The sequence below is a fragment of the Dryobates pubescens genome, chromosome 16 (assembly GCF_014839835.1).
Source record: "Dryobates pubescens isolate bDryPub1 chromosome 16, bDryPub1.pri, whole genome shotgun sequence".
Lineage (NCBI taxonomy): Eukaryota > Metazoa > Chordata > Aves > Piciformes > Picidae > Dryobates > Dryobates pubescens.
In genome coordinates this window covers 19,680,321-19,701,266 of record NC_071627.1, presented here as the reverse complement: position 1 = coordinate 19,701,266, position 20,946 = coordinate 19,680,321, and the positions used below count along the sequence as shown (strand labels likewise).

General features: G+C 41.8%; 1 protein-coding gene across 2 annotated transcripts in view; it reads left to right on the top strand.

The window, feature by feature from the left end:
• The window catches only part of SGCD (sarcoglycan delta), a 354,310-nt gene that overhangs the window by 290,419 nt on the left and 42,945 nt on the right, over positions 1-20,946 (top strand). For both annotated transcript variants that reach the window (XM_054168463.1, XM_054168464.1), the window contains 2 exons: positions 8,711-8,798; positions 11,046-11,165. In XM_054168463.1, the coding sequence (XP_054024438.1) occupies positions 8,711-8,798; positions 11,046-11,165 (208 nt within the window). The remainder of the gene's footprint in view (positions 1-8,710; positions 8,799-11,045; positions 11,166-20,946) is intronic.

Here is a 20,946-nt window from a genome sequence, read left to right as displayed (position 1 = left end):
TGTGCCTATCTACAGCATGTTCACTTCAGCAGGAGATCTTTCACCACTGGAGTCTGACCATAACTAGGATAGCCCGAGGCAGAAAATAGGCTGTAACTAAGCACAAATCCATAGTCCAGCTGCTGCAACACCTCCTATAGATAAGGATCAGATCAGCACAAGCTGTCCCTGAGCAGCAACTGCAGTTTGGTAATTGTGCAGAAGAATTCAAGTAAATTGAAATGGTTGATAAATACTTGGTTTATTTTTACTGGAAGTAATGAAAGCAGTGTGCTCAGAACGTAGGACTGCTGTTCTTTAAAGGCCTTACAGTTTCTTTCTTGAGTCCTGCTTAGTTTATACAAGGGAGAGCCATTCCCCAGTGAGGCAAAGTTAATCATCAGCGCACATTTCATCGACTCTGGCATAACACCTTTGGATGAACTCTGTGTGCACTGAAGTGGTTGAAGCATTTTCAGAATTATTTGGTTATTTTTCAAGTTGTGCTATTCTCATAATTTCAGCTATTTGAGGATGTCTTGCTGGAGGACTCCTGGTCATGAGTACTTAATGTATCTGATACTTAACGTTTCAGATTTTTTCCAAGGCCAGTAATGCTCAGTTCAGTCCTGCCAATGCAGAAAGTTTTGTGACTGTGCAGCAGCCTTCAGATGTTACTAGTCTGTATTTCTTACCCCCATGGATACCAGAACTCCAACGTGTGTGGTTGCATTTTATATTGATGTGTGTGTCTACCAGTTTTATCATATTTTAATCCTTTTCCTTGTAAGTCAGTGGAGTAAAGAAAAAAGAATAGCAAAGAAGTGAAGGCAGATGTAACAACTTGGGGATTATTTTTTTTTTTTGGTGATGTTTTTAATGTCAGCAGACATGGTGTAATTTAATTTTCAGAAGAATCTCAGCTGCAAAGCAGCTGATTAGGTGTCTTGAGGAAACAGCCACTCTCTCAGAGCACAGAGAGTGAATATTAGAGATGTTCTTCTAAAGAGAGAAAACCCTGGTTTGCCAGAAATAAATCACTTTGAGGGATACAAACCCTCTTGGGTAGCCATCCAAAAGCAGAACCCAGTCATTTTGATCTCACATCACAGACCTGCCTTCTTTGCACTTTAAAAAGAAGAGTCAGAGTTGTAATTGCCTTAATGCAGCTGTGGGAAATTTATCTTTTGTTTCTATTGTTATTAAAATGAGCTTCAAGAAATGCCATAAAAGAGGAGGATTTGTAATATCGGACATAAAACTCCAGCCTGTTCACTATCTATGCCATTAAAATGTGTCACATTGGGTGGTTTGGACATTCTCAGCTTCAGGGTACTGTAAAACATATCTTTCTGCAAAGGTGACTGTACTTGGTTTGCATTGAAAGAAGTTGATGGGTTTTTTTTGTTTAAGCATTTGAATCCTTAATAAAACATCAGCAGCTGGAACGCAGTGTGCTAAGCTCACGATGTCTGAGTGCTAGGTGCAGATCAGGGCTGTATCAGCTCAGTTCCTGCATGACCTAACCACATTACAGTGGTGAAAGAAGTTTGTTTCCTGGAAAAGGAGGCAGACTGCATGCTCTTCTCTCTCCCTTGGACCTGTTGCCTCCTTCCTAAAAGCAACCAACTTTTGACACAAGGATGGCACATGCCTGGACATTTTGTAGCATTCGTTTTAATCTGTTTGCTACCAATTCCATTCATGGTTTGGTTTCATTCTGCTATGAAAAGCTTACACTGTCAAATTAGAAGCTTTATTGAAGAGAGGAACATGTTACATTCAACTGCTTGAAGGACAAAATCAAGGTCAGAAGATACTCAGTGATTAAACAACAAAAAGTACATTCAAATCATATTAAGAGATGTTTTCAATCTGGCACCTAGGGATTTAGCTACATGACTTTAATTTTTGTGCCAGAAGGCTTCTGGATGAAATCCTGTTCTTGCTGTGAGGAGTTAGATCAGAAACAGGAGGAAGACTTACTTGGTTTACTTTTGAAATAGAAACAGTAATATTTGGCTTGCAAGTTTGGCCTGAAGTCTAGATTTTGTGTTGATGCAGGTGAAAGCCAGGCTGCTCTTCCAAGCAGGATCTTAAGAATGGGGTTCACTAGGTGCTCTCAGGTTGCCAGAGCCGAGGATAGGTACTGTCCAGTGTTCTATCTGCTCTTCAGGAGGTGCACAATGTCCTACTGAGGTTTCCTTTGATGCCAACTGATCAATGTAGCATCTGTTACCAGTTCTGAAGTTTTTCTACTCTGTTGTTTCCTTTCAAGTCTCTCTTTTATGGGAGAAGCTGTGAGCCTTTCCAGCATCAAATCCTCCCTAAAGGAGTTTCTGCTTTCAAGGCAGGAGTAGGGGAAAGAAACGAACACCCATGGTCAGGTCTGCTGTTTCTGACTGTGTGCTCACAGCATGTTCTGGAGATCTTTGTGGTTAGGAAACTCTGCATTTAGCGTCATGCTGTGAGGCTATTACTGGTGCAAGCTGTATGGGAACATGCAAAACTGGGAATACTAATTTAAGCACGTCTGTGTCAACTGACCAAAAATGACAGAATAAGGGTTAAAAAAGTCAGCTTTCCTGGTAAGTCTCAGACATGCCTGACAACTGCAAAAATAAACTTGTGTGCAGTGCTGTGTCCCAGGCAATGTGTGCAGGTGGGTCTGGTTACATGAGGAAGTACTGCAGATGTGATCTTCTTGTGTATTTTCATTAACTGATTTTGGTGAAGTTTACTGATTTTGATGAAGAACATTCCAGGTGCCCAGAAATTGTTACTTTATGTCTCAGTTCTTGGGCAATAAATGCTTACCACTCCACAACGCACCAAACTGTGAAACGGCACCGCCTGCAGCTGTGAGATTTTCCTACCAAAGGAAAATGCAATGCAGGAGACCAAGTATCATTGCTTTTATTCCTATTATCACAGTTACTGCAAGTACAGTCAGACTGATTGCACTTTAGGAAAGGAATATATTATAACCCACCTGAATACTTCTCCTCTATCAGCAGCTCCTGAAAACAGGATGCAAGGGTGCAGGCAAGTGGCTGTGCTGCTTCTGGCTGTGGGCCAGGTGAAGGAGAGTTGTTGTTGTCCTATTGGGCTGGCTGTTTGATTTGCAGGAAACAAACTTTTGCCTTCTGACAGTCTAGCTGTGTATGGAGCTGTGGTTGCTTTCAGCAGTGTCAGAAGTAGCGCTGAGCAGTAAGAGTGCTGTGAGTGGCTTCTCCATAGACTGCTCCTTGCCAACGTGAATTGTGTTTTAATATTTCAGTTTTTCCCATTACTTTGTCAAGCCTGCAGGAAATTCACCACATCCTTTATTTCCACGAGCTTCACTTGCACTTGCTGTGTGAAGCCTTTGAATCCACAGGATCAAATCCAAGCTACTCCTCTGGACCACTCAAATTAGAAACACACTGACTGTGAAGCATTATTTTAAAATTGCCAGTTAAGATTTAAAAGGATTTCCAAATATTTTTAATAATTCCCTAAACCACTCTAAGGACATCTGCTAAAGAACTGAATTGCCTTAAAGCCAGCACTGGTTGCGATTGCTTCGGCTGCAAATTAAGGCTGTCATTTGAAGTGCTTTTTTCTTTTGTACTCTCTGATACAGAAGTTTTTAGCATCACTTCCTAAGTGAGACGAGGAAAGACAGCTAGTGAGCTGTTAGGGTTTGTTTTGCCATGTGTTTGACCCGGCAAACAATCAGCTCATGCCTTTTCCAAAGTGTTCTTTGTTTTGTTGGGTACCTCACTGCTTCATGAGGAAAGAGGCTATTCTGTTTTGCCATGGTTTTGCACTTTTCCCATTATTTATTCTGCAGCATGTGTCCAGTGTTTTAATATATCTAGTACCAACTTCTTCTTTGTGTCCACAAACATTTGCATTATTGTTAAGCCATTGGGTCTGCTAATGAGGGGCTGTAGTAAGAGGTGGAATGAGGTATTTACTATGTAGGATTTCCTGCACAGATGAATAGTAGACTCATGGTAGACAGGAAGTAGATAACTGACCCGAATAGAATAGAACAGAACAGGTTGGAAGAGACCTTCAAGATCATAATGTCCAACCTATCATCCAACACCACCTAATCAACTAAACCATGGAACCAAGCATCCTGTCAAGCCTCACCCTGAACACCCCCAGCGACAGTGACCCCACCACCTCCTCGGGCAGCCCATTCCAATGGGCAATCACTCTCTCTGTGTAAAACTTCCTCCTAACCTCCAGCCTAAATAATAGTCCTTAAATAGTCCTTAAAAGATCCCAGTGTCACCTGCCCAACCCCCCCACCCCAAAATGGACCTGCAGACCAGAGTAGGGGAGGATCATCCATTGGTGTCCTGCAAGGAAAATGATTGAAATAAATCAGAAGCAAACAGGAAAACATATAGGAGAAAAACACACTCTGCTCCCATAGATGTCTCTACCTTAGTTTAGTTTCTCCAGTCAGATGATCAAAGGAACCACTGGAAAGAAAGAATAATGTCAGAAAGGAAGTCAGAAAGGAAGTGACCACTGATTCAATGTGCAAAGTTCATAGGAAGTTGTAGCTGAGTGCAGTGCAATGGGATGGATAAGGTGAACATGAACTGGGACTCTGCTAACAGTCCACAGTTAATAGAGGGTTGTTTTAAGAAGGTTAAAGTCCTAACAGCTGAGTCTGGGCATAAAGAGCAATCAGTGGCAGCATGTGGACTGGGGCTGAGATCCGCTCCTGCAAAGAGAGGTGCAAGGAAACCTTGTTGTCATGTCTATGATGAGAGGAAGAAGAACAAATGACAGAGGAAAAGATTTCTCAGTACATCCAATAGCATGCAGGCACAGAAATAGGTTGGGCTGTTGTGAGATTGCTGATATCAGATGGATTTTAGCTCACATGTGCTTTTCTGAAGAATTGGCTTGAGCCTTTTAGAGAGAAACGAGATAGACAAAACAAAATAACATTGTTTACTCTAATTTTTTGAATCCAATAAAATATTTTATGCAGTTTTCCTTTCATTTCCACTTTCTTCACATCAATGCCAAGAGTAAAATGTATTTATTTCTTTAATATTGTTTATCTGGAAAGATTTAGAACCGGATTGTTGCGCATTATACTTCCAAAGTGTGGCATTCCTCATATTTACAGTGTTATAATTAGTCAGACATGCTTATTTATTGCATGCTGATATGTTAATTCTAGGTCTGTTGGGTGTTATGACAGTTTATGAGACTATTGCTTCACTACATAATCATTTTTGTGGTGATAATGCCATACAGATCGAGATTTCCACTTGCTCTCATGCACCAGAATGCTAGATTTTGTTTCATGAGAGCATGAAAGCGTTAAGAGAAGTGAAAGGTTTTGTCTTTTCGGTGGTAATTGCTAACTGCTCCAAGAGTTTTGTGATGCTTTGATGATTTTCTAATCTGTGATTGAAGGAAGCTGATGTCACCACCAAGCTTGCAACAGAGGAAACATTTTCCAAATGCTCAGTGTGTGAAAGATGTCAGTGTTATTACCTTTGTAAACAGGAGATGATGGACAGAAAGTCTGCACAATTTTCAGCGAAAGGGAGTAATTTTTTCAGCTCTTTTTCATTTCTTAATGGAAGAAGAATTATGGAAATGAGAGCGGGCATTGCACTAAGTGCCTGAAACGGTCCTTCCCTGCAGACCAATAAAAATATAACTCTTCCATTAGGGAAATTTAGTTTTTTGAAGGCTGCCTGAATCTGAGCTCTGAATCAGTCAATGAGATTACTGTGCTGGGGTAAGCGTTTCAAGGTTTGATTATGTATTTTAAGGCTTGTAGGTGGATACCAGCTCTTAGCTTGTCATGTAAGACTTCTACAGAACAACTTTTTCTGTGACTCTTATGTTAACCACCTGGCTTATCTTGTAGTACTTCTGTAGTGCAGTCTCCTGTTAGGCAGATCAGTAACAGAGTCTCAAAACCATGGGGACTAAATGATTTTCCACTTGCATTTGGACTAGAAGGTTTCCTGGCCTTTTCAAAACATTCTAGCTACCTGTGTAACTCCATAAACAAAGTAAAAAATGTGACCTTCCTGTGCTTTTTGTGGCACATTTGCAGTGGTTATAGTCTCACCTGTGATTGTAGATGATGCAGATTGTAGCTGCCTGCCTTCAAAAATATCCTCCGTCCCTGGAGATGTTCAAGAGGGGATTGGATGTGGCACTTGAAGCCATGGCTTAGTTAGTCAGGAGGCATTGGTTGATGAGTTGGACTTGACCATCTCTCAGATCTTTTCCAACCTTATTCATTCTATGGTTCTATGATTCTATTTGTGAGATGAAAATGTGATAGTAAACTGCTAACACTGGGGCTGTTCACATTAGGAGCCTGCCCAGTATGATGGAGAATTTGTATCAGAACAAATGGGTATTCAGGTCAAACTAGATGACCTCTGGAGGTCCCCTCCAGCCTGGACCATTCTATGATTCTAAGTGAAGCCATCTTTTTTGGTTGTTTCTTTTTTTGTCTTTTCTCCTGTGCTGTTAAACATACAGCAGTTAAATCAACATTAATTTCTAGGTTCTAGATGATCACAATAAAAATTAATTTAAAAGAGCAAAATCAATACCACAGCTACTTATTTCTATCTCACTAATCGTATTTCAGTTTCACTGACTGTGTTACTTAAGCTATCAAACACATAACAGAGGTATGTGAGGATGATTTGCCCTCATTTACTGTATGAGGAGACAGGGACACCAAGAGCTTCTGAAACTTGTCCAAAGTCTGGTAGTCATTAAGTGGAATCCCTTTTTATTATTATTATTATTTATTTAGTTGTAAATAGTCTAAAGGTAACATAAGACCCTGCTCCATAGGGGTTGGACTGGATGACCTTTGGAGGTCCCTTTCAACCCAAACCATTCTGTGATTCTATAACAGTGTTATAACTGATCCAATAAACCTCATTTCCCCCTTTTTGCTGAAGGACTGATCCCACAGGTGCATGCAGCACCAATAGTTAAGGCAACACACGTAGTTACTGTGAATATTTGGGCCACCTGTGGGGATGGTTTTGGTTTAGTTTTCTGAGGTTTATTTTCTGCACAGACTACTGGGAGTAATTTACCCATCGCTGGCAGTGTTTCTAGTCCATGACAGGACTCCCACAAGTGCATTTTTTGTGGTGTTTTCTATGCAGGCACCCTAGTCCTTCTGCCACGATGCAGAAAAATGGCATTTTAATTAATAGTTATTAATTGTGTTCCTCATGAACTTGGGAGACAAAGAGAACATGGCTGACCTGCCCATTCCTCTGTCCCCATCCTTACGATTCCAAATGGAAAGATTTTGAAACACTGGGAAAAAGACTTTGGTAGAGGAAGCATGTGGACATAAAATTTTAAACTCCATGCTGACTTTTCTTTGCTATTGTATGCCACTACCAATCCTGTGGTTTACTCAGTTGACTTTAATCAGCTGCCTTCTTTAGACATCATGAAGAGATACTGGCAGTGAATTTCCACCTTGCGTGTTAGAATTTTGGCTGATTGAAGTTGAGGTCACCCTGTGCTAATGCTGTGGGTGGCTAATAGGCCCTGAGAATCCAGCTGTGTGGACTGGGGCTGCCTGGAGAAAACAAAAGTTGCCAGTTGTCTTGCATGTATTTGCACACAGAAGGAGCCAGATGGTTTTCTCTGTGGGTTTTCTTGGACTTCACTCTGCAGGAGAAATACCTGAGATGGATGCTGCCAGGTAGCTGTGTGGCTGTGTGCTGACAGCTGCTCTAGCTCTTCTCCCAGAGGTATAAAATTGTGAAAATATGTAGAAACCTGTGTGGTCAAGTGGGGCATGGGGAAAACTTATGTGTCTCTAGATGGAATGGGATGGGTCTGGTCCCAAGCAGCATCCCAGTCTGGAATGTGATGGTGGTACATTCTGACTGCTTTTAGGATGTTGGGTAGTGATAGGACTGGGGGGAATGGAGCAAAACTAGGAATGAATAGATTTAGATTGCATGTGAGGAAGCTTCCAACCTTAGTGATACTGTGATACCATGAGGGTGGTGAGATACTGGAACAGGTTGCCCAGGGAGGTGATAGAAACCCCATCCCTGGAGGTTTTTAAGGGCAGGCTGGATGTGGCTCTGAGCAACCTGATCTAGCGTGAGGTGTCCCTGCCCATGGCAGGGGGATTGGAGCTGGATGATCTTTACAGTCCCTTCCAACCCTGTCAATTCTGTGAGATCAAAGGCACTTTGTACAACTTAATATGACTTTGTCGTTTACAGTGCTTGGTCCTGGCTCACTCATGTGGCCATGTGGTAGGCAGACACAGTCACCCATTGGAACCATCTGAAGCTGTGCAATATTGCAGATTTGACTCTGAGATGGACTGCTGCTGTCAGCACCCCCCTCCCAAAACACTGTGATCATTGTGAGGCTTAGGTCAGGTCCTGTATCAAATGCACATCTTAAAATAACAAGTTGGTTGGCTCATACTGGCAGTAAAGCTAACTGTCCCTTAAACCAAGGCTTGTCTCAGGGACATTATCTGGGCCAAACAGAAGTGTGGACTATGGTTTTGTCCTGGACAATAAAAGTTGATGCAGAGTAGCCTGCTCTTCAACCACACACCCAATCTTGGGACACTGGCAAAAGCCCAGCAGTGTTAGGCAAAGCTCTGGGTGCCTCAGGCAGACTGGTCTCGGGCAACTGTCCCTTGTCTCATGTGTTTGCTCTTGTGGTCTTGTTCCAGGGCAATCCACTGTACTTCCAGTCTGCCAGAAATGTGACAGTGAACATCCTCAATGAGAAGACTAAAGTCCTTACTCGCCTTGTAACAGGTAAGGAGGGGGAAAGGCTGTGTGGAAGAATTATGGGGGGATGAAAGCAGGTGTGTTGTGGGATGCTGTGCTGGCTTTAGACAGCACACAGGAGAGGAGCCCAGGTCTCTTGTGAAGTACAAATGAAAACTTTGCTCCACTTTGTAGAAACAAAGCTAGAGACATGAAAGCCATGCTGGAGAGGCAGCTGGCTGGTGCTTTCTGATAACGAAGCAGACCATCGTTTTCATTTGAAAGCCAATCCAGAGGCAGAAAGGTTAGTTGTACGACTTCAGGGTCAAGAAGAACATATGCAGACTGACATTTCTGTTGTAACAGGCACAGGCTTTTCCTGACACTTCTAACATTCCTGAGTTCTTGGGAACTCTGCAGATTAACTGTGGCAGGGTTGGGACGCTTTGCAATTTAGAGCTCTCTGTGCCTTTCTGCTGCTGAAGAACACTCTCATGCTCCCAAACGTGAGTGTGTTTGATAGGGAAATTGGTGTTTCATAAATCCCAGGTGCACGGCAAGCCTTTGAAAGAATGCATGTGTAATTTGGGTTGAAAGAGCCTAATGCATTATATATGGTAATATATAATATACATGGGATATCTATTTATTTATCAAGATTTATCTGGGGTCCGGGAGAAGTATTGCTGTGTGGCAGAGCCAGTAATCCATAAACATGTTGTCTCTGTGTGAGAGTAGGTTGTTTGGTTTGCTTATATAACATCTTGCCCTCTAGTCACAGTATTAAATAATTAAATATGCAGCTTCAGTAAGCAATGATTTAAGCAGCGTGCATGAAAATTGCCGTGAGGAAGGAAATAAATTCAACCCCAAGCTCCCAGATTCTCACATTCAGAGTGAACATGTTTAGTTTGTTGGTTCTCCATATATTTTGAAGGAAGTGTTTGGTTCACTTGAGCACCTTGATGTCACAAGAGCATGGGAGGACGCAGCCAGTGACATCTCCTGCAGCAATGTTTAGGTTGCTGAGTTCTGCATTCGGCAGCAGCTTTGGTTTCAGAGTGGAGTAGAGATGTGGTCCCACAAAGTGCATGCTGCACTGAGGAGTAGGGAGGCAGTTAATTAGCAAGATACAAATCAGACTTGCAGCTTGAAAGTACTGGATTTTCTCAGAACAGCTGCAAGATTTTTAAGTGTTTCCAGGGATCTCAGCATAGCCTCACTTTTCTGGAGCGTGAATTATGCACGTCATTCTTTGTGTGCCCTTGTGCCAGTACAGACCTGTGCAGGCAAAGGTGGGCATAGATGGAGTTAGAAACTGCCTATATTAGAAAACATTGGTCTTCAGGTCTTATTTTTCTTGTCTCTTGAGAAATGAGACTAGTCATGAAGATGACCAGAATTAATGCAAAGTCAGATCAGCTGCCTTGTGCAGTAACATATTCCAGGGAGGCTGTGACTGGGACTGAGCTGCACAGAGCTGTTAGATGGTGATTTGTCCAAAGTTTAGCTTAGATTGGTAACCAAGCGGTCTGTTCTTTGTAGCCTTTGAGCCACAGACCTGCACAGAATTGCTATGCAGGCAGCTGATGTTTATCAGGCTCCACAACAAATCACATTGCCAGAGGCTTTCCAGCACTTTGGTGTTCAGCAGCCTGCAGGAGAAGTAACAGAACTGAGATAAGAGCATGAAGGAAAGTTTCACTTAGCTAAAAGTTCACTGAAATGTGGGAGAGCCTGAACGTACTTGAAATGGTTTGACAGAAAACATTTGCCCCTGAATTGGTATTTGTCTTTTTTCCTTTTTGTTGTTGTTAATTGGACTATGCATGACAGTGATGATATTTCAATCCAGATATATTTAATAGGCAGGAACCCAGGAATCTTTCACACCACAGCATCAGTCCAAGCAAAATGGACTCGGGAACTCTTCATGCCTCTTACAGCTGCACCAATACTCTCAAAGCATGGCTGGGTGTATTCATTGTTATTTCCCATGTGAGTGCCTTTTTGTCAGAATTACCCAGCTATGCCAGCTTTAATGGTGATTTTAGGTCGTACACAAGCATTAACGAAAACAGAAGTAGAAATAGTTGAGGAGTTGTTATTTGGGTAGAAAACAGTGCCTTTTTCTAATGAGGGGTCACCCTCTGAAAAGCACAGACTTCCTTGTATGATGTGTCAGATGCAGTTTGTATCTGCCAGAGCTGTTAGGGTAATCGCAGCAGATGGATTTATTAAATGTATGTTGTAATTTTCCCTAAAAGGTGGTGCTAAATCTCTTATTCCCTCCAGGTCCCCAAGCAGTGGAAGCACACAGCCAAAAATTTGAGGTGAAAACCCTCTCTGGAAAATTGCTGTTTTCTGCAGATGACAACGAAGTGGTGGTTGGAGCGGAGAGATTGAGAGTTTTAGGTAAAATATGATTCTTTAAGTCACTGTTTTATTATGCACCTCTTCAAATTTTAGTAGACTTTTGCCTGATTTTCCTTCATGCTTGCAGAAGGCTTCTTTTGGGGATAAAGCCTTTCACTGTCTATTGCTTTGACTCTTTCCCAAGCAGATAGTGGCCAGGAGTTTCTGTCTGAGGGGCTTCTTCATTTGCACAATATATTATTTCCCCTCCAGAAAAGAAGAAATCCCCTGGAAGTGGTTTGTCTGTCTGACTCAGTAAAGTAACTTTAAAACCAGCTTTGGAAACTGAACAACTTTATCTTTTGGGTCTGAAATGAAGGACACTGGGGGATCACTCTTAAGGATTCAGTCACTGTGCACAGGGAAACCTCAGGTTTTTTTTATCACTCTGCTTTCACCAGCTCCCCCTTTATTCTAAAGCAAACACAAAGGAGGAGGTCTGCAGTGAAATTTCAGCATGAATTAACACCCCAAATAAATTATCCAAAGAGTTTGATGGCCTAACAATCTTCCCTTAGCCACATGTATGGATTCATCCTCTCTGAGCTGTCTTTATCTATGCTGTAGGTAGGGTTAAGTGTCCTGTGCACCAGAGAGGAGCCCAATGCTATTACTTCCCCTCCTGCCTTTCAAGACAGACAGGGCAACCTGAGCTCTTTCGCCTGTGCAGGATCTCCCTCCCCAGCTGTCCTGCCTGTGAGGCTTTGCATCAGTAGTTCCTAAGAGAAACTGGGTTTAGCCTTGGAGTTTGGGAGGTGGGGGTTACTTATTGTTTGTTTGGATTTGTGTTTTATAATTAGAGAAAAGAAACAGTTACAGTAATAGTAGTAAGATTTTAAAATGTATTTGAGAGTTACATCTAATTATCTACTAGGAACTTGAATTCTTTTGCTCCCCAGTTCAGTCCCTGCTCTTTGTCTGATTTGTTTATGAATGTTTTGGTGTAGGACCAGACAGGGTGGTTCAGCATTGCTAGCAGTTACTCACATAACAGTGCCACTGGTCTCTGTGGGTGCACTGATACCTGCTTTTTAATGGTTTGATTTGGATGCCTCTGTTGGTTCTAAATTGTTCCTTACTTCTCTAGTAAGCATCTTAAACCAGAGATCAACGAAGGAGCTTAGAATAACACAGAGTTATTCTTGTTGTTGTTATTATTTCTACATATTGCTTAGCATGTTATTGATACATTATGTATAGTCTAGAGGAGCTTAAAATGAGTAACTCAGAGTCTAACCATCATGAATGGAACTTTGTATCCAACCCTTAGCATTCTTTTTCACCTGATGTCATGCTGTCCTAGATCCTATTTGTAGACAGGCCATGCCTAGCTCTTTGCAGGTCACTGTTGTTACATACTGGACTAGTTCAGTCACCAGCTATAAAAAGGATAAATGCTGAACTTCACATCAACAGTATCTTTTTTTAGCCTAAAACTTTGAAAAGGCCCATTCAACATTTTATTTTTTTCCAGTGTTACAAAGCTGGGGAACATTTGTCTTGATCCATGTTGTACCACAAATCTCCCTTCACACTGCACCCTTCAGAGCTAATTAAATGTACGGTCTTTGTGCAGGGTAAGTCAAGTCAGGAAGCAGCTATTTTAAAGTGTTTTCTTGGAGACCTTAAAATGAGAGAGATTTATATCACTGATTCTTAAAAATAATAAAAAAGAAGAAAAAATACTGAAACTTTCCCTTACAAGTTTCCAGTACTCCTCCTCAGATTACAAGCTTATAAAAATATTGCTTTGTATTTACTTTGTAGTTTGGAGAAAGCAGCAATTATTTTTTATAGCTAGTTAGAGTTTTCTGCCTTGTTTTAGTCTCCAGAATGAACAGCTTCAAAAATACTGCCGTCCACTGTAGTGTGCTTTCATTTTTATCTGCAGCTGAGTGTTTCTTGGGGTTTACTAGGCTTATGCATACCTATCAGAAAACAAAGGGTAGAATGTTACCAGTGGTGATGTTACGTGGCAAGTATTTCAGTGACCTTGAGCTGAAATGCTTTCAGAGTTCATGGTTGGCTTTGTTTTTCTCCAGCTTCTCTTCCCCAATCTAATTTTATCTCCAAAAGTGTTTGCCATGGCTGTTTGCCACGCTGGGAAGTGTCACACCATATGTTCGCGTTTCTTCCCATGATTTTGGCTGCACTTGAGACTAGTCCAACTTGTAGTACACAGACAAATTCCTTTGATCATTTCTCTGGTGTTGGGGAATCTCAGGTGCTGTCAGTATGTGTCTGCTGACACCTATCTGCACTATGTAAATAACCTCAACTCGTTCATGCTATTGCTGAACACGTACTTGTTGTAGAAGGAAGTGTCTGTCTGCTATTTGGCATCAAAGTCCTCCCACAGAGGTTAGAGCAGCAGTTATTGGGCTTGTGGCTAGCTTTTAATCCTGGCAATGATAATTACTTTTTCTTTTTCTTTCTCTTTTTTTTTTTTCCTTTGTATGCTCTTCAAAGTTGATTCTGAAAGTTTGTTTTGCAAAGTAACGCTGGAACCTTGTCATCAGAAAAGAGGTGCTGGAATCCAGCAAGGCCTTTGATACTGTCCCCCAGAGCAAACTCCTGGCCAAGCTGTCAGCTCATGGCTTGGACGGCAGCACTATGTGCTGGGTTAGGAGATGGCTGGAGGGCCGAGCCCAGAGAGTGATGGTGAATGGTGTCACATCTGGCTGGCAGCCAGGCACTAGTGGTGTCCCCCAGGGATCAGTGCTGGGCCTCATGCTCTTTAATATCTTTATCGATGATCTGGATGAGGGCGTTGAGTCCATCATCAGTAAGTTTGCGGATGACACCAAGCTGGGGGCAGGAGTTGATCTGTTAGAGGGTAGGAGAGCTCTGCTGAGGGACCTTGACAGACTGGACAGATGGGCAGAGTCCAATGGCATGAGCTTTAACACATCTAAGTGCCAGGTTCTACACATTGGCCACAACAACCCCATGCAGAGCTACAGGCTGGGATCAGAGTGGCTGGAGAGCTGCCAGGCAGAAAGGGACCTGGGGTACTGGTTGATAGTAAGATGAACATGAGCCAGCAGGGCACCCAGGTGGCCAAGAAGGCCAATGGCATCCTGGCCTGTATCAGAAATAGTGTAGCCAGCAGGAGCAGGGAGGTCATTCTGCCCCTGTACTCAGCACTGGTTAGGCTACACCTTGAGTCCTGTGTCCAGTTCTGGAACCTCAGTTTAGGAAAGATGTTGACTTGCTGGAACATGTCCAGAGAAGGGCAAGAAAACTGGTGAGGGGTTTGGAGCACAAGCCCTACAAGGAGAGGCTGAGGGAGCTGGGATTCCTTAGCCTGGAGAAGAGGAGGCTTAGGAAAGACCTTATTGCCATCTACAACTACCTGAAGGGAGATTGTAGCCAGGAGGGGGTTGGTCTCTTCTCCCAGGCAACCAGCACCAGAACAAGAGGACACAGTCTCAAGCTGTGCCAGGGGAGGTTTAGGCTGGAGGTGAGGAGAAAGTTTTTCACAGAGAGAGTTGTTAGCCATTGGAATGGGCTGCCCAGGGAGCTGGTGGAGTCACCATCCCTGGAGGTGTTTAGGAGGAGATTGGATGTGGCACTTGGTGCCCTGGTTTAGTAATCATGAGGTGTTGGGTGACAGGTTGGACTTGATTTTTGAGGTTTCTTCCAACCTTATTGATTCTATGATTCTACGTGCAAGCCTTCCCTGTGCTGGCCATAGCAAGGATCAGCAGTGCCCTTTGGCAAACAGAAGGTAGACATCGGCTAGTGCCTCACTGGCTGGCCCCTGGTGGCTCATAAACACGCAGGGCTCATTCCAGCCGATGAAAGAGGCTGTTTTAATGGAATTGGTATGTGGTACGTCATGCAGCAGTTCCCCTTCCCACCCCCGCTCCCAGAAATGAAACATGTTCAAGACTGTCTGAAAAATGGTGCATAAGAACTAGTCTGTAGTTAAAAGAGCGCTGAAAACTAACTTTGATATATATTAATTACCAATTTCGCTTAATCGCACAGCGAACATTGGAGCATTTATAAACAGAAGACAATCATAAAGCATTATTCTGACTCTTAATTAGCTCTATTTATTCTCCAGATTAGTTTTTAAATATGCCCTCTAGATGCCACTTGATACTAATTAACAGACTTACATTATTATCTCTATAGAAAAGCATTTTTAATTACATCTAAAGCAATTGAAATTAGCATAACTTTTTGCAGAAATTAAACTCTGGTCAGATGCTTCATTCAGCCTTAGAAGACAACATCTGATGACATCCCAGTGTCAGTTCTCCCAAGGGCCTTGACATCTCTTTTTCTTTTTTATGGGTTTTTTTTTGAGAGATTGATTATTTTTGAAGTCTATTTTCAGGGAAAGTCTTTTTGTTTCTTTTTTTTTCCCTTTCTTTCTTTTTAGATTTTTTTTTTTAAGTTTATTTTGAGGGAAACTTTTTTCTTTTTCTTTTTCTTTCTTCTCTTTCCTTTTTTGATTTTTTTTTTAAGTTTATTTTTGGGGGAACTTTTTTCCTTTTTTTTCCTTTCTTTTTTCTTCTTTTTTTTTCTTTCTATTTTTTTTTCTTCCTTTTTTCTTTCTTTTTTCCCTTTCTTTTTTTCCCTTTCTTTTTTTCCCTTTCTTTTTTCCCCTTTCTTTTTTCCCCTTTCTTTTTTTACCTTTCTTTTTTTACCTTTCTTTTTTTACCTTTCTTTTTTTACCTTTTTTTTCCTTTCTTTTTTCTTCTTTTTTCTTTCTTTTCTTTTTTCTTTCTTTTTTCTTTCTTTTCTCTTTTCTTTTTTCTTTCTTTTTTTCTTTCTTTTTTCTTTCTTTTTTCTTTCTTTTGTCTTTCTTTTGTCTTTCTTTTGTCTTTATTTTCAGGGGAACTTTTTTTTTCATTTTTGAGATTATTTGTTGAAGTTGAATTTTGGGGAAGTTCTTTTTTTTAGATTATTTTTTGAAGTGTATTTTCAGGGAAACTTGCCAGTATATTCTGGTGTGTAATATCAATACCAATTGTTTTATTTTTATTTTTTATGTAAGAGTAGATATTGCTGGGGATCCATATACATTGCAGTGAGCTGAGAGAACAATCCAAAGACACCTTCCTGCAGCTTAACAGCAAAAAGTCCCTGGTTTTGAGTGGTGGAGGAAGGTTTGCATGGGAGGTTGGGTTTGCATGGGGTGGCTGCTGTCCTGTTACAGCTCAAACACACTTTTTGACTACTCTTAAGATTGCCATTTTGCTGTTCGGTGAGGATGGGATTAGTCATAAAACCACAAGACCTTTTTTCTCTAACAGAAGAATACAGAGATTGTTCCCACTATGGGTCCCTGAAAAATGTCTCTCTCTCCTAGATGTTCACACTGCCATGGCATAACCTTTCCTTCTACAGATAAAGATAAAAAATAGTCTCAAGGCTTTCTCTGTGACAAACCCTAACTTAAACCAGCTGTGTTTAGAGTGGCATATATTTCCCACATCACAGTCCTCCCTTGTACCACAGCTGGCTAAAACATACCTTTGATCTCACCAACCCCTTGCATGCCCTCCCTTCAAATAATTAGCCACTAGCTCTGTTTCTACCTTGTAGCTTTTTATTGCCTCTGGGCCATGAACTGTGTGGAGCATGCAAATATTGACCACAGGTTAGACTTTCAGGAGCAGGAACAGGCTGCCCAGGGAGATCGTGGAGTCTCTCTGGAGATGTTCAAAACTCACCTGGATGCGTTCCTGTGTAATCTGGTGTAGGTGATCTGCTCTGGCAGGGGGGGTTGGACTAGAAGATCTTTCAAGGTTCCTTCCAGTCCCTGAAATTCTGTGATTATTTTGGGAGCCTTTTTTATTTTTCTTTTTCCTTTCTAATTTCTCCCCAGGTGCCTGGGATTGCACCTGAAAAGCAGCTGTTGAAATGTTATTGCAAACTTATTAATTCAGGTTGGAGTAATTAATTGCAAGGCAAGTTTCCAGCATTTCATGAGTGAGCTGTATATACAGGACCTTAGTGGAGCAACACCACCAATAAAAGCAATATATGCCAGGGTCATGGTGGGGTATCACTGCGTGACTGTCTTGTAGAAAGCTCTTTTAAATGGGAGGGTTTGGTTAGAATTTTCTGTTGTTGGTGGCAAAGGGAGCAACCTGCTCTGTAGTTGGAGAACATAGAGTGCTAGGTTTCATTGGTGAGCTAATGTCTGTGCAGGCTGGCCCAGCTGTCTCTACAGCTTCACATCTATAAATGTTTTCAGGGAGTTTGTATTAACTTGATCTGGGAGGAATCCTGCAAAGCTGTGGCTGCAATGCCAGGCTAGTCCCTTCCAGCTTGTGTTTGTTGCTATATTTACAGCAGAGTAACTTTAATGAGTGCAAGAGTAGTTACATTTAATTAAAATAATCCACAAGGCTCTTTGGTTCCAGGCATTTCAGAGGCTGGTGTAAGCTAGGAATCTAACAACTTCCAGGAATTACCACCCGCTTTTGCTGCATGCATCCTTGTTCAGAAGTGATTATTTATGGACCAGGACATGCACAGTTGCCCTTTACAACGGCCATTATGATTTCAAAATGGCATTTTGCTGACTTGTTTGTGGCAGAGGGAACAACCCTTGTAGCCAAGTGTTGAAATCAGGCTTGGTCCAAAGGACATGGAGCTTTCTGGCCTCACCATTGTGCCTGCTGCAACTTTACACCTGAGGATAAATGCCAAACTTGAATCCCTGTGTTGTGTGTTCTGTATGTTTTCCTGAAAAACATGTCCTGACTACAGGTCTGTAAATAGCTTTCCCAAAGGAGTATTGGTGCTACAAGACTCACTGCTTAGCAAATTGAAATATTTTCTTTCCATGGTCCTTTTCCTTTACAAAAGCAACAGAGAGGAAGTTGCCTCTGACTCAGAGATGGCTCAGTGGTGTAGAAGCATGGCCATGGAACCTTGCTGGGGCACCTCGCTGTGCTTCTGGAAGTTAACACTATACCACCAGCCTGGGGTCAGAGGCCTTTCCCAGGGAAGTTCATGCTGTTGCAAATGAGCTCCTGCTTGCCCAGGCTGCTTTAAAGGCACCTGGAGAAGAAGTTACTCCAGAACTCTCTTCTGTGCTCTCAGTAAAAGAAAAGAGCATGCCACAACCATGCTGCTCGCAAGACTTGGACAGGCATTTGACCTTTTGCTGAAGATGTATGAACTTCTTTAGGAAGCAGCTACGAGGATTCACTACCACACTGCCTATAGGTAATTAAGCAGTAATGCTAACGCAGTTCTGGAGTGCTTGCCAAGCTGTCATGTAGTCATTGGGCCTGTGGAAAAGGAAGAGAGAATAAAATGAGGAAAGTAGGGGAAAATGCTGACAAATGAAGATACCAGGTTTTAGCACTGGCACTAGCAAGACTGGAAACAGCCTCCACTGTCTGTAGCTTTCAGATATGGCTACAGAGGTTCATCAGATTCCTTTGCACTCACTGTAGAGCTGTGGTGCTGGGCAAAAAAACAGGTTTAGCAAAATGAAAGAGCAGTGATTAAAGCCACAAGAAAAATTCTTTTTTTACTCTCAGTTCAGAATTGCCTTATTTCTGTATCAATGTAAAAGCCAGGAGTGATAAAGTGATTTAATCTGGAATCAGCAGTGACAAAGAATTAACAAGCTATACAGAAAAAAATTATTTTGATTGAATTGGGTGGAGACTTCCCCCCGCCCCCGCCCCCAGAGGCTGGGGTGGGATTTCAGATACTTTCTTCCAAATAAATGTGTGGGTTTTTTCCTATTGTGTAAGGGAAGAAATGAAAATGACCAGATCTTGAAGACAATTCTTGAATGAATGCTTCTGATTGCTTTGCTACCTTGAGAGCAATAGCCATTGACACTGCTGTGCATTTCTTTGAATGGCAAATTCAACTAACATTTGCCCTCCTTCTTCAAAATCCACTCACCCAGATTGTAAACTCCTCTTTTGCTGGAGAGAGAGAGTCAAGAGGCAGACACACTGAGAAGTTTTCCTTGTGTTTGCTTTTACTTCAAAGTACATCCCAGGCAAAAAGGACAGCATTTATGTAAAGTGTATAGGCTTTGAGTCCAGGCTGAAATGTGTGTTCAGATTGTGTTACCTTAATCCTGTTGAAGGAAAAAGAAGAATCATCCACCATCAGATTAATATTGATTAAATGTCACAAGGATTATGAAAGAAACATACTGTACACTTACCAAACGCTGAAATCAAGTTTAAAAGTGTGGCAGATTTATATTCTATTTCCTAAGTGTCTTCCCCAGCCTTCACAAGCTGATCTGCTTGAAGCTCACATAATATTCTCCTTGATAAATTTCCACTGTGTATTCCTACTTCAGGTGCTTTTCTGAGTTTCTTTGCAACTTGGCATGAGAATGCCAAGAAGAGCTTCAAAGAAATTCAGTGATGACATTGCTATTGTTGGGCTGCAGAAAAAACAAGTGTTGAAAGACCCCAAAACTAGCCAAGAAGGAAATGTCTAGAGGTCAGCATAAGTTATGACAACCTTTATTTCTATGACTTTTATTAGTTTGGATGCAAGCCCTTCTGTTCTTCTGAGTTATTCCCTTTATATTTCTCAGGCATTCCACCAGTGCAGCTAGGCTGTTGAAGATCAGCATGTGTCTACAGACACAAGCACCACTAATGACTACATGCTTACCTTGCAGCTCAGCTTACTGTTAGCAAGTTTTCTGGCTTAAAACTGAGGTCCATTTATTTCTTGGGACTATGAGTCAGAGAACTTCTTCTCCTCCACCCAGTAGGGCTGGCAGTGCTGGTGTCACAAGGAGTTCTCATCTGACCTAACTCAAACACAGCCCAGTGGCTAGGGATTGACTCACTTCCCATGTGCCTACAGTGCCAAGACCCACATCTAAAAGATTCTAAGAAAATTATACTGCATTTTTATTATAAAGACTTCTATTGATGCTGCACATGATTTCATTACATAGATTGCCCATCCAAGAACAACTCCCCGGTACTTTGATAATGAAAGTGGACAGACAGACAGACCTGTGCAGAGAACTATTTTTCTTGTATCCTAGAAAGAAACATGAATGAAGCCTTATGGCTTTTGTTCAGTGCACTGGCTTAACTGAGCCAGGCTCTTATTGTTTGGCCTTGAAGTGGAGTTCCTATTGATTTCAGCCTTGATGGGATTCAAGGGGAGCAACAGCAATTATTATGTCCATCCATTTAAAACATAAATTAAGGACGGATAAGGCTTTTAAAGCTAGCAATTAGAAGGAGCAGGCATAAATCATTTTTACTTGTATTGTATTTACTTCCTGGGCATCTGTTTGCATAGACACCTTTCTGAGGCTGTCGCATATTACCCTGTTGAGACCTGGAGAGGAGAGAACCTCATCAGATGGCTGCTTTCGTGGACAAATCACTGAATGTGTCCTGATCAATAATAGCAGTAATAGAGGTAGTTTATGGGGATCACCAGCATGCTGTACATTGCCTCTTGGAAAAAAATCATAGCAAATCCTTCTTCTTCTCCCCTCATTTGGACAGTACTGCATTAAGGCAGAGTGCTAAAGCGATGGGGCACTTAAGACAACTTAATCAGCAAGTTTGACACGGTGCTCTGAGATGCCAATTTCATTATTAAACAGTGATGTGCATCACTAAATGTGTACTATGGGTCTGGAATTACTACTGAAAGAACACACAGAGTGGGGAAGAAATGTGTTTTCTGGGAAGAAAAGAAAAAAGAAAGTAAGGAATAGCTAGCCAGGTGCATCTGTACCTGAGCAGAAACCTGATTTCTCTCCTTCACGTTCTGCTCCCCCCCAAGTGCTGTTCAG